At 44.0% G+C, this 14,434-nt stretch overlaps 1 protein-coding gene across 1 annotated transcript; it reads right to left on the reverse strand.

The window, feature by feature from the left end:
* Window positions 1-4,247: 4,247 nt before the first annotated feature.
* Window positions 4,248-13,504, reverse strand: LOC141050633 (uncharacterized). Its single transcript, XM_073547221.1, has 5 exons — window positions 13,480-13,504; window positions 12,141-12,473; window positions 10,033-10,341; window positions 5,980-6,336; window positions 4,248-4,825 (listed from the first exon to the last, which is right to left on the reverse strand). The coding sequence occupies exons 1-5, from the start codon at window positions 13,502-13,504 to the stop codon at window positions 4,815-4,817; spliced, it is 1,035 nt and encodes a 344-aa protein (XP_073403322.1). The 3' UTR covers window positions 4,248-4,814.
* Window positions 13,505-14,434: the final 930 nt, after the last annotated feature.

Consider the following 14,434-nt stretch of genomic DNA (forward strand, 5'->3'; position numbering starts at 1 on the left):
CATGTTTTTTTCAAACCTTTATTAAAAAAGTTTTTTTAACTTTAAAAACAGTTTACAAACAAAAAAATATTTTAAATAAAAGTTAAATTATTGTTTACACTGGTTGTCTGTCATTTCTTTCTGCGGCGAAATATGTTTAAAAAAAAGGTTAAATAAAGGGTATTTAAAAGGTAAAAAGGTATTCAAAACCAGGTATATAACTGTGGGTAAATTTTAGCTTTTTGCCACAGTTGTGTTCCTGGTTGTGTTTGAAGCAAAGTATTTCACCTAAAAAGTTGTGTTTATTGTTGGTGATTTCCTAACAATGTACACAACTTTTGTTAAAAGGTGAAATACTTTGCATAAAACACAACCAGGTTCACACCTGTGGCCTAAAGCTAAAAATAGAGACCATGACAAGATAGCCAACTTTGGTTGGCAAAGGTATATACTGTTGGTACAGAAGGTACACAAGTTTGGTTAGGGCACAAATCTTTCACACTCTGTCATCCTGCCAGTGTACTCTGCCTTGAGGTGACATAAAGTATAGTGCAAAATTGTCCCTCATTACTGAAACCGTCACAGAACTTCTAGTGGTAATGTCATGGTAATCTTGCAAGGTGGTTTCTTCAGAGGTGTCCTCAATGGAAATGGGTTCCTTGCAGATAACAAAATTGTGGAGTACCACGCAAGCTTTGATCACCTCGTCAACAGTTTCTGTCTTGAGGTTGATCGCAGTCAATAGGACCCGCCATTTGGCTGTCAGAATACCAAAGGTACATTCAACCATTCTTCTTGCTCTTGTGAGGCGGTAATTAAAAATGCGTTTTGGTCTTGTCAATCCTCTGCTAGAGTATGGTTTCAAAAGGTGTTCTGACAGCTGGAAGGCTTCATCCCCTACACAGACAAATAGCATAGGTGGACCAGATGTTTGCGGCAGCGGTCTAGGGGGTGGGAACTGGAAGGTGTTTCCATACAGTTTACGCCCCATGGCAGACAGTTTGAAAACTTGAGAGTCATTGGAGCGGCCATAGGCCCCAATATCCACAGCAATAAATTTGTATTCCGCATCAGCGATGGCCATGAGGACAATTGAAAAATATTTCTTGTAATTGAAATATTCCGATCCCGATCCGGCTGGCTTTACAATGCGGATATGTTTCCCGTCCACAGCGACCAAGCAGTTGGGAAACTGACATATCTGTTGAAACTTGTCAGCAATTTCAATCCACCTCTCTGTTGTGGGCTCTGGTAAAAACTCTTCAGCTAAGGAGTCCCACAGTGTACGGCATGTGTACTTCACTATTCCAGATATGGGGGAAATCCCGAGTCTGTACTGGAAATGCAGTGACGAAAGGGATTCTCCAGTTGCAAGAAATCTGTGGGGAATTAAAAAACAATCAATTAGTTTAAAATCACAGCATTACATACCAAAACTGAGCTATAACACTTGGAGATACAAACTACCACCAACAAGATTGCAGTGAAAGTGTGCTCTGATGCGAGCATATCCAATAAATGTGGCTTACCTTAAAGTCACCATCAGACGCTCTGCGGGTGAAACAGAGAAGCGGCAATAGGTGTCCGCTTTTCTTATGAAGTGTGCAATGCGCTCCACCAAGTAATCAAAATTCTCCATTTTCATCCGAACATATCCAAAAAATTTATCCGGGTTTCGTCGAAGGTCCATGCAGAGTGTAGAATAGACCCCACGCGTCATTCTCTTGGCTGTGATGGGGTGGATCCACAAACGTCGTCTACGATGCCTGATGCGCTGCTGTCTCGCTCTCTCCTTCTCCAGAACAATCACCCTCAAACGGTTCGCCTCCGCTATAAAATCCGCCAAATTCTTCAAAATATTTCCAATGACAACATCCATCTTCGCCAGTAACTTGCTCTTCTCTCCAACCTGCACTTTCTCCTCGACAACCTGTCAAAGAAGGGCTGTAGGAACACTCTATATATAGTTTTCCAGTAGCCAATCCCGTTCGGAAGGCCACAAGGGTCAATTTTAAAATCCGGATCCGGCGTAATCCGTCGAAAAACGGATAGAAAAACGGATGAACCGGATGAGACGGATCCGGTTTTGTCTGTCAAGAAAAAGACGGATCCGGCAGAAAACAGGATCCGTCACATCCGGTTTTACTAAACATTTGCCGGATCCGGCGTTCCGGCACGACGCCGGATCGCGCCTGACGCCGAAAACCTGATGTGTGAAAGTAGCCTAACACTGGTGGATTTCAGGTCACCAACAAAGGCAAAGTCAAGTCATACAGCACCTGTTTCCCTGTCTGTATACAACGATGGCAAGCAATGATGGGAAAATATTGCTTATCTTCATATACATTACAAGTTATTAGCAGCATATCCCCTGTTAACACGGGACAGGCGATGTGCTGTTGATAAATTGACTTTTTATATATGTATAAAATAAGGGTTTTGGTCGTTCGGCGCTTGGTTGCTGGCCTGTTTACACCAGCAGATAATCGGGAATGAGCGTTGCGGAACTCATTTGCTGATTATTTTCTCCTGTAAATGGGCCAATTGAGTATGGATCAGGGACACTCATTGGTGTTTACCTGAATAAGATCATGAAAAGATTATCTGATGTGAAAAGAGAATTAGCAAAGTCATTTTCATAATAAAGATCCATTAGGAACAAAGATATCCTAAGATGTCCCTGAGGTCAACACCAAGGCATGCAATGGTTCCTTAGAAGTGGAACAACGGACTCCAAAACTAAAGATTCTTGATTCAGACTCTTTGGATCCTGTTGAATAAAAATGTGCCTCCACTAGGTTGAGGAGTACACCTAGCGGAGAATACAGTCCATGGCTCATGGAATACCTTTGAGAGGACTCTGTCCTTCCTTCCCACTATGACACTGTCCAGTCATAAAAAGGCCGTGTCATAGTGAAGAAAAACTAGACATCGACAGTTCTGACTGAAAAAAGACACCCATTGAGGTCAGAACTCTGCAAGCAAGGTTACGTGAGACTTGTCTATTGTGACCACGTTGACAACAACTAACTGTCCTTCCGATCAGTAGTAGTAGGTCCTCAGTCTTCGACTACTCCAGCGATGCTCCTCACTCTGATGACGATGTCTGTCTTCTCTCCTAACATTTTACTAACAGAAAGTCCCACGAGGGAGGCGTGATCACAGGAGACTGAGAAAGTCTTGTGCCAACCTCTATCTGTCTCATGTGACAATACCTCCAGCTTGGGACTTCCTCTTAGTAAAGGGGTTAGGAGAAGTGGTGGACAGCAGCATTAGATTGAGGAACATTGCAGGAGCAACTGAGGACTGAAGAGCTATTACATGTGTTACTAATATGGCGCGGTGTTGTCACTTGACCATGCTTGCACAGTTCTGACCTCAGTGGGCAAATTAATGTGGTCGTCCACTTCTTCCTACCCTTCCTGCTTTATTACGATTGGAAAGTATTATAGTGGGAAGGAAGTACACGCACAGAGCTGAACAGCATCAAATGCACAGTTGAGTGATAAAAATAGTGATCGGTCGCCAGTAATTTTAGCATTCTGCATCTCCACAATGGGGTAGAGAAAAAAAAGGTTTTAATGTACATTCCTGAAACATTTTGCAGAAATGTACAGTTTATAACACTAAAATTGTTGAAAGATCCTCGTTAAAGACTAAATGTAACCACATTTTCTCAAGTTGACTTGGAGACACAATGTAATAAAGGCTAAAGAGTGGAATACAGTTTTTATTTATTTTTTTAATTTAGCCTCCCCGTTTTAGAAATATTAGCAAACAACATATTTGTCTCCTAATGAGTTAGTTTTTGATATGTCCATGTGAGCATTATCAAATAATTGTTATTGGAGGTGTGTCCTTTTTACTCCTGAATGATGTTGCACAGTCATAAGCTTCCAAGAACACACAGGAGAAAAAAGAACACGCCCCCACGATAGATTAGAGCAGGTATCTCAGTGCGTGAGATGTAATTATACAGCCCTGATCTCCTTGTCTAACCTCTTGCATGATTAGAAATTGCTGGCAGGAGAGCACAGATGAGGAGCACCTTCCGGAATAGAATCTGGCAGTCAATGTTTGATATATTATATCAAAGGTTTATAGTATTATTGGTGAACCTCAACTGGACCAGGACCTTAGTGTGAGGCAGTAAACTCAAAGCATTTAGATAGTAACTCATACTATTATACGCCATCAACACAACTACACTTATAATTGAAATTGCAACACCATAAAGGAAAAATTGTGGAATTATAGAATTCACAAGATTTTCTAAATATCTGGATTTATTCAGAATCGGCTGCTATCCGTGAGGTCATTAATGGTCGTCTGAGGAAGGCTCTCCCACTGTAAAATCTTTGACAAATCATCAAAATCCGCTGCTGGCAGCTCCTCTGTAATCACCTATCAATGACGTCCCCGATGTGCTCGATGGGAGACAAGTCCGGAGATGCTGCAAGTCATGGGAGCATGGTTAGGCCACGCAGGCTGCTCACAGCAGCACAAGCGACATGCGGCCTGCTCTGGTCCACAACATTGAAAATGGATTTTACATTGGAACATTGTCCAATCTCACAGTTCACATGATAAATATGTAAAAATGCAAGAAGGGTAGTAAATGAAAGAGGAAAGAGGGAAAACGGCTCGGTCACAGAGCAGCCCTCACTACTATGGTGCACTCTACACCTCCATAAGTGCCATTGTGTTGGGAACTAATCACTTGCATTAGATAGACCGTGCCCAAAAATGGGTGAAAATCTTCTTTATTCTGCCATGAACTGCAACGCTTCGACCAACCACAGGTCTTTTTTAAAGCACAAGAAATTTATTCTGTTTTACTTTTCTCCTGTTACAGAAATTTGAAAAAGTTAAAATTTAAAGAAGTCAAAGATACAGAAATACAACTAAAAATGATAAAAGAACATTCCCTGGGAGAAATATGGTATTCCTTATGGGAGAAGTGTCTTTTAACTACAGAAATAATAGCGGTTAGAGGTCCTGCAATGGATATTCACCACTGTCCACAGGATACGTGACCAATATCTGACTGATGGGATCCGATCTCTAGGGCAGGTGCACTGCTCGGCTTTCCATCGACCACATAGCGTAGAGTAGCCAGACACACGCGCGACCACCGCTATCCTTCCCACTGTGGTCGTGCCAGGCCTCCCTCCCGCTTGGAACCCCCAGTATTGTGATTAGTGGGGGTCCTGGCGTTCAGGTCCCTCATAAACAAAGCTTTATTGAGTATCTTGTTGATCATTTTCCATTGTTGCAGAAATCTTCTAAATTTTCCAGCATTCTCTCTCTTGTATTGAAAGAAGTGCAAATTCTCTTACGTCCCATCCCCGGTATCTGTGTTGCCCGTTTGATTTTTTCTGGACAATTTACTAAAAAATCATAGACACGCCAACATATTTTACTGACACATTATTATCATCATTATGGGGCCGTTTTTCATAGATGGACAGGTCGGATAATGGTTGTAAAAACAAGCACTTTAGCAGTTTGCTGCTTATTACACTTTGCAGCCGGTCTTGAGATATTATCACTTTTCTTTGTGTTTCCAGTTCATTGCCCAGGAGACCGACCACCGCTGCCGTCTCACTGTCCTGGCCAGCTTCAAAACAGCGCTTACTAGCTTTATAGACAAGGTCTTGGTGGCACCGGGTATATTAGTGGTGGTCGGTGTCCAAGGCAACGGGATGTGAGCAAAAGTATTAATATCTCAGGTAAGGATGAAAAAATTGCAAAATTGCTTCTATTTACAAGTACTATCCGACAATACTATACTATTATTAGGAAAGGAATAATAATGAGATTGTAAATGATATTTGTCTGCAGCCTATAAATCTGAGAGCGTACTCTGATGACTTGCACTATCTGTCATTGCTACACCCGGGACCCACCCCAGGGGACAGTATCCTCATATGCCCCATACTGGGGAGTTTGTTGTAATGTCACTGGCTATTTGTTATATATTTCTACCACATAACTCACCGATGTGTAGGGGTCCGGTGCTCAGCTCTATGGGACGCTCCTCGCTGGGATGCTCCACTCTGCAGAGGATTTCTGATCCTCGGTGTGAACTTATTTTGGGGGTAAAAGTCAATGACGCTTCACAGGAATACGTGTTATCTTTCTGTCTCGTCTTTATCTCTGACATCTTGTAAGTTCTGTTTATATAAAATGATGATTGTCTGGGCAGTTCCGTCACATTTCCGTTTTTCTTTGTGAACCACCTAACAGATAGAAAATCTGGGAAATATCCGGAGATATCACAGGTCACGGTGGCTGCTTTACCATCTTCCAGCTCGGAGACATTGATAGATCCGACATGTGGACGCCAGGGAAGATCTGTATAAAATTATTAAGATGATTTCGACATATAATTGACATTAGATAAAAAAGGAAATAGATAATAGATAAATAACAGATAGATGATAGATAATAGATAGATGATAGATAGATAGATACATACAGGGCCGACATCAGGGCATTACTCACCTGACTGGGGCCCCCATCGGGCCCGTCTCTTCTCATCGGGGCCCCAGTGGCAGGCTTCCGCTGGTCGGCAGCATTCTGCCGATGCAGTAACTGAACCTGCGTCCGTGACGCAGGTTCAGTCAAACTCTATTGCCGTGCGGGCCCTCACGGCAATAGTTAAAAACCGCCAGCCAATCGGAGGCTGGCAGCTGACGTCAGCGCGCATGTCGCCGGCGTATGACGTCATTGTCGTTCGCCGGCGAGTGTGCCCTTGAACTGTATGGAGGAAGCATCGGCGCAGGAGCGCAGCCAGGTAAGGAGAAAGGTTTTTTTTCTAATTGAAAGTGGCACGAGACACTGGGAGACACTGTGGCAGGATGGGAGACACTGTGGCAGGATGGGAGACACTGTGGCAAGATGGGAGACACTGTGGCAGGATGGGAGACACTGTGGCAGGATGGGAGACACTGTGGCAGGATGGGAGACACTGTGGCAGGATGGGTGACACTGTGGCAGGATGGGAGACACTGTGGCAGGATGGGAGACACTGTGGCAGGATGGGAGACACTGTGGCAGGATGGGAGACACTGTGGCAGGATGGGAGACACTGTGGCAGGATGGGAGACACTGTGGCAGGATGGGAGACACTGTGGCAAGATGGGAGACACTGTGGCAGGATGGGAGACACTGTGGCAGGATGGGAGACACTGTGGCAGGATGGGAGACACTGTGGCAGGATGGGAGACACTGTGGCAAGATGGGAGACACTGTGGCAGGATGGGAGACACTGTGGCAAGATGGGAGACACTGTGGCAGGATGGGAGACACTGTGGCAGGATGGGAGACACTGTGGCAGGATGGGAGACACTGTGGCAGGATGGGTGACACTGTGGCAGGATGGGAGACACTGTGGCAAGATGGGAGACACTGTGGCAGGATGGGAGACACTGTGGCAGGATGGGAGACACTGTGGCAGGATGGGAGACACTGTGGCAGGATGGGAGACACTGTGGCAGGATGGGAGACACTGTGGCAAGATGGGAGACACTGTGGCAGGATGGGAGACACTGTGGCAGGATGGGAGACACTGTGGCAAGATGGGAGACACTGTGGCAGGATGGGAGACACTGTGGCAGGATGGGAGACACTGTGGCAGGATGGGAGACACTGTGGCAAGATGGGAGACACTGTGGCAGGATGGGAGACACTGTGGCAAGATGGGAGACACTGTGGCAGGATGGGAGACACTGTGGCAGGATGGGAGACACTGTGGCAGGATGGGAGACACTGTGGCAAGATGGGAGACACTGTGGCAGGATGGGAGACACTGTGGCAGGATGGGAGACACTGTGGCAGGATGGGAGACACTGTGGCAGGATGGGAGACACTGTGGCAAGATGGGAGACACTGTGGCAGGATGGGAGACACTGTGGCAAGATGGGAGACACTGTGGCAGGATGGGAGACACTGTGGCAGGATGGGAGACACGCTGGCAGGATGGGAGACACTATGGCAGGATGGGAGACACGCTGGCAGGATGGGAGACACGCTGGCAGGATGGGAGACACTGTGGCAGGATGGGAGACACGCTGGCAGGATGGGAGACACGCTGGCAGGATGGGAGACACGCTGGCAGGATGGAGACGGATGGGGCAGGATCATGGGGCAGGATGGAGACAGATGGGGCAGGATCATGGGGCAGGATGGATACAATGGAGACAGATGGGGCAGGATCACGGCACAGATGGGGCAGGATCACGAGACAGATGGGGCAGGATGATGGGACAGGATCACAAGACAGATGGGGCAGGATCACGAGACAGATGGGGCAGGATCACGTGGCAGGATGGGACATCACATGGGGGCAGTATGGATACTCATGAGGGCAGGATGGGAGAACGTATGGCTGGAGCCAGGAATGAGACACACGGGGGCCAGGATGGGGGATATTATTACCATAGGGGATAATTAAAGGATATTATTACTGCAGTGATGTGTTTATTTTATTTTTTGAGGATAATGTTTTAAATAGGGGGGCGGTCCTGTTACTGTGTAGCATGACACTATACACCAGATGAAGAAAGAAAGGTGACAGTTTAGAAGTTGGGAAAAAATTAAGTAATGTGTTCTGCAAGCAGTGCTCTAGATAACTGTGTTATTTCCTGCAGAGACGAGTTCTGGCTGGAAGTGATGAAAAGCAAAGATGAAGGACTTCACCTAGAGACGTCACTGGTGAGTCAGTGTGTTACCTGTACACTGACACTATACTATGTACAGAGATCCTGTGTACAATGTCACCAGTGATCCCTGTATTACCTATACACTGACAATATATACAGAGCTCCTGTGTATAATGTCACTGTATTACCTGTACACTGACACTATATACAGAGCTCTTGTGATAAATGCCACCGGTAAACACTGTATTACCTGTACACAGACACTGCATACTAAGTATAGATCTCCTGCGTATGATGGCACTTGTGGTGATATTAGTATTGTGTTTTTTTAATTAATGATCAGTATTATAGTATTCAATCACAATGTGGTGGTAATTAGTGATGAGCGAGTATGCTTGTTACTCGAGATTTCCGAGCAAGCTCGGGTGGTCTCCGAGTATTTTGGGTGTGTTCGGAAATTCAGTTTGAGTCCCCGTAGCTTCATTATTTACGGCTGCTAAACAGCCTGAATACATGTGGGATCTGCCTGTTTGTTAGGAAATCCTAACATGTATTCAGGCTGTCTAGCAGCCACAAATCATGCAGTTTTGGGGACTCAAACTGAATTTCTGAACATGCCAAAAATACTCAGAGACCACCCGAGCATGTTCACTCATTACTAGTGGTAATATGTGGTCTGGTCATGGTGTGGTGGTATTTATTCCTTGCATGTGGTATTATTGGTCACCATGTGGTGGTAATATGGTGACTGGTCATGGTGCGCTAGTATTTGTCCCTTGTATGTGATATTATTGGTCATTTTAAAAATTGAAAAATAAATACAAATATACCTAAATTGTATTGGATATTTTAACAAATGATTAATAGTAGATCTCATCTCCTGAGATCTTGGTGCTGAGATCTCCATTTGCGCATGCGCTCCACCCGACACCCATTTTCCCAGAGTTCACTGCATAGGAAATCATGGAACTACGGGGGGTCTGGCATTTCACAAAATGTAGGCAGAGCCCCCACAACACAGGACACCTGCAGCATCGGAGACCCGCAACACCGGAAACCTGCTGTGGCATGCCACACATCGGAACACCCCCTCATCCCAGCCTGTGGCCTGCAGCAACGCTCCACTCTTGCCTGCGCCAGCAGCGACTCTGGGTCCCCGCTTCACCGAAGTCACCACCCCCAGTAAGCAATAAGACCGTTTTATTAAAAAAAAGTTTTTTTCCTATTTTTCTCCTCAAAATTTGGGGTGCGTCTTATAATCCGGAACTTCATATAATCCGCAAAATACGGTAGATAAATAGATAGATAATAGATGAATAGATAGATACTGTAGATACATAGATATATAATTATGGATAGATAGATAATAGACAGATATCCTCTTTACCTCTGACTCTCAGTGATCTCCTCTCTGATGTCTCCGTCCTCTTGTGGATCCACTCTACAATGATTTTCATCTTTGGATCTTTGAATTGATAACCAGGAATCTGGACGGCACTGGTGACCTCATATGTCAGATCCTCGTCCTGTGCACTGATTGTCTCCACAGCTGATAATCCATATTTACCAGACTGATCTTCTCTATGCCAGGAGATTATTATATCTTTAGGGTAAAACTTCTGTAGATTCAGAGAGAACTGAACACGAGATTTATCTGCCGTAGTGATCTCTATAGGGGCCGACATCTGGGGTTTACCTGGAAGAGAATAGTAAAAGATCTGATGTAATAGTTGCTGTGAAAATAGTCATATAAAGTAAATGTATACATTAGATACAGGGGCTTCTCATAAAATGAGAATATCATCAGAAAGTGAATTTATTTCAGTTCTTCAATACAGACAGCGCCTCTCCTCTATTCTATAGAGTCATTACACACAGAGAGATCTATGTCACGGGTTTATTTCTGGTAATGATGATGATTACGGTTTACAGCCAATGAGAACCCAAAAGTCATTATCTCAGGAAATTAGAATACTTTATAACACCAGCCTGAAAAATGATTGTAAAATCTGAAATGTTGTCCTACTGAAATGTATGATCAGTAAATGCACTCAGTACTTGGTCGGGGCTCCATGTGCATCAATTACTGCATCAATGCGGCGTGGCATGGAGGCGATGCAAAAATGAGTACACCCCACATCAAAATCTACTTGTCTAGTATTTTGTGTGACCTCAATGATTTTTAAGGACAGCACCAAGTCTTCTACAGCCTGGACATCTCTGTGAGATAGCTGCAGTTTCGTTGCTGCGTGGACTTTAGGAGAGTCTCTCTTCTCCCCCATGAATGCCATTTCTCTGCAGTGTACGCCGTATTGTGTCACGGCAAACACTCACTCTGGTTCAGCTTTCTACTACTTTAGATAACTGCAGTGAATTTGCATGTCGATTTTCTTCAACCCTTCTCATCAGACAGTCCTTATGTTTGGGTGGTAACTTCCATGAGCGGCCTGGATCTTTGTTATATTTTTGTATCACTTTTGCTCCAGTATCTGACTGATGCTTCACTGATGCTCTTGTAGCCTTTACCTTTCTTGTGTAAAGAAATCATTTTCCTGCTCAGGTCTTGGGACATTTCTCTTCCACATGGTGCCATTGCTGACAGCATGAAATGGGAAGGGGTGTTCTTTGCGTCTGCTGGACACCTGTGTAACATATAATTAGACTTACCTGTGGTTGAATTCTTATTAGTTAGAATTTTATAGTCTAAACTGCATGCAAATTGCCTCTTCAGAAAGAAAGAGGACTTTTACTCTACAGCGCCACCTATTGGTAGTAGCGATCCTACAAGTCACAATCAACCCTTTAACGAGTCTTGTAGTATGACTTAGGATACAAGCCAAATCAGAATCTCAATTTGCAGACACGGTGTTTCGAGCTGTTGGCTCTCGTCAGTGCAAAGTATGAGATCTGATTTGGCAAGGTGAGAGGCTCTGGACTAGGGTCTAAGAAGTAAGGTTTCTCCTTGCGGAGAGTGACATGCCAGCTGTGGCTTGTCAAGGTAAGGAGACTTATTCGCCGTGCAATGCTCCTCTGGGAAAATAATATGCAAATTGCCTCTTCAGAAAGAAAGAGGACTTTTACTCTACAGCGCCACCTATTGGTAGTAGCGATCCTACAAGTCACAATCAACCCTTTAACGAGTCTTGTAGTATGACTTAGGATATTAAACTTTTACTTTGCTCCTAAGACTTTCATTGGAGTGTACTCATTTTTACAATGTGGTCCTGAATTAATGTATTAGGAAAATTACTTTTTTGGGCTGTGCAAAATAACAAATCTTGTTTGCAATCAATGGCACACATTTGTGGGAGTGTTTTGTAGTATGAAATCCCATAGAAAATGTTGATTCTGAAAGAAATGTAAAGGTTTTCTAACAAACCTGTTGGGGTGTACTCATTTATGCGGAGCACTGTGTATATACATATGTGTGTATATTTTAATTGTATGTTTCGTTTTAAGTGAAAAAAGCTGTACAAAAATGATTCATACACTCACCATAGACTTGTAGCCGCCCCGTTCTTCTCTCTATGGGTGTCTCCAGGGAGGGGTGCTCCACCAGACATATATATTCTGCCCCTTGATGTGTCCACAGGTCGGGGGTGATGGTCAGACTGGCTGTACGGCTGTAGGTGTTATCAGCCGCTTTCATGGATGTTATCCTCTGGTTATCGTCAGTCTCTTCCTGTGACTGATCTCCATCACGTCTCATCCATTTCACAGTGACGGCATCCGGGAAATATTCCGAGATATTACACTGCAGGACGGCCGGGGAGCCGAGAAGAAGACGGGGGATCTGAATCTCTTCTACAACCGGAGTCCAGGGATAATCTACCGAACGAGAACATGGCATTAGGATGTATACTGTACATATATTTTTCTTTTCACCAGAGTCTCCCATCTGTAGTCGCCCTGTACTGGCTGGAGCAGAGCTGCTGAATCTCTCACTTTAGAGAAACAGTAACTTGTTCACCAAGCGCTAGACTTTGATCCCGACACAAGGATATTCCTCCATCAGCTCATCCATCTATGTCTGCTACTAAAGACTAAAAATAGGAATCTTTTGAGGACATGTACACATTTTGTCATAACCCTCGGCTTTCAGCAATTGTCACAATTTTAAAGAAGTATTTCTGTCTCATAATACATAATAGCATATTACTAGGATATGCCATTGGTTTATGATCAGAGGAAATCCAGTTACCCACTTTTGGAAGGCTTGAAGAAAAAAACAAAAATGGAAAAAGGAGTTAAACTCATCCACTTCTACATGCCCTTCCACAATTGTGTGTTACAATAAAACCTCCTGAGTCAGGGATGCTTGAATAACCCCATATATCTCTCCTCTCACCTGAGTCTCTGATAGAGAGCTCCGAGATTCTTATATAACCCCATATATCGCTCATCTCACCTGAGAATCTGATATACAGCTCCGGGATTCTTATATATCCCCATATATCTCTCATCTCACCTGAGAATCTGATATACAGCTCCAGGATTCTTATATAACCCCATATATCTCTCCTCTCACCTGAGTCTCTGATAGACGGCTCCAGGATTCCTATATAACCCCATATATCTTTCATCTCACCTGAGTCTCTGATAGACGGCTCCCGGGATTCTTATATAACCCCCATATATCTCTCCTCTCACCTGAGTCTCTGATAGACGGCTCCCGGGATTCTTATATAACCCCCATATATCTCTCCTCTCATCTGAGTCTCTGATAGACGGCTCCAGGATTCTTATATAACCCCTAAATATCTCTCCTCTCACCTGAGTCTCTAATAGACGGCTCCAGGATTCTTATATAACCCCTAAATATCTCTCCTCTCACCTGAGTGTCTGATAGATGGCTCCATGATTCTTATAAAACCCCCATATATCTCTCCTCTCACCTGAGTCTCTGATATACAGCTCCAGAATTCTTCTATAACCCCCATATATCTCTCCTCTCACCTGAGTCTCTGATAGATGGCTCCATGATTCTTATATAACCCCCATATATCTCTCCTCTCGCCTGAGTGTCTGATAGACGGCTCCAGGATTCTTATAGAACCCCCATATATCTCTCCTCTCACCCAAGTCTCTGATAGACGGCTCCAGGATTCTTATATAACCCCCATATAGCTCTCCTCTTACCTGAGTGTCTGATAGACGGCTCCAGGATTCTTATATAACCCCCATATATCTCTCCTCTCACCCAAGTCTCTGATAGATGGCTCCAGGATTCTTCTATAACCACCATATATCTCTCCTCTCACCTGAGTCTCTGATAGACGGCTCCAGGATTCTTATATAACTCCCATATATCTCTTCTCTCAACTGAGTCTCTGATAGACGGCTCCAGGATTCTTATATAACCCCATATATCTTTCTTCTAACCTGAGTCTCTGATAGATGGCTCCAGGATTCTTATATAACCCCCATATATCTCTCTTCTCACCTGAGTCTCTGATAGACGGCTCCAGGATTCTTATATAACCCCATATATATACACAGTTGTGGCCAAAAGTATTGACACCCCTGCAATTCTGTCAGATAATACTCAGTTTCTTCCTGAAAATGATTGCAAACACAAATTCCTTGGTATTATTATCTTCATTTAATTTGTCTTAAATGAAAAAACACAAAAAGAATTGTCCTAAAGCCAAATTGGATATAATTCCACACCAAACATAAAAATGAGGGTGGACAAAAGTATTGGCACTGTTCGAAAAATCATGTGATGCTTCGCTAATTTGTGTAATTAACAGCACCTGTAACTTACCTGTGGCACCTAACAGGTGTTG

The sequence above is a fragment of the Dendrobates tinctorius genome, unplaced genomic scaffold (genome assembly GCF_039654945.1).
Source record: "Dendrobates tinctorius isolate UK_male_01 unplaced genomic scaffold, ASM3965494v1 ptg000152l, whole genome shotgun sequence".
Lineage (NCBI taxonomy): Eukaryota > Metazoa > Chordata > Amphibia > Anura > Dendrobatidae > Dendrobates > Dendrobates tinctorius.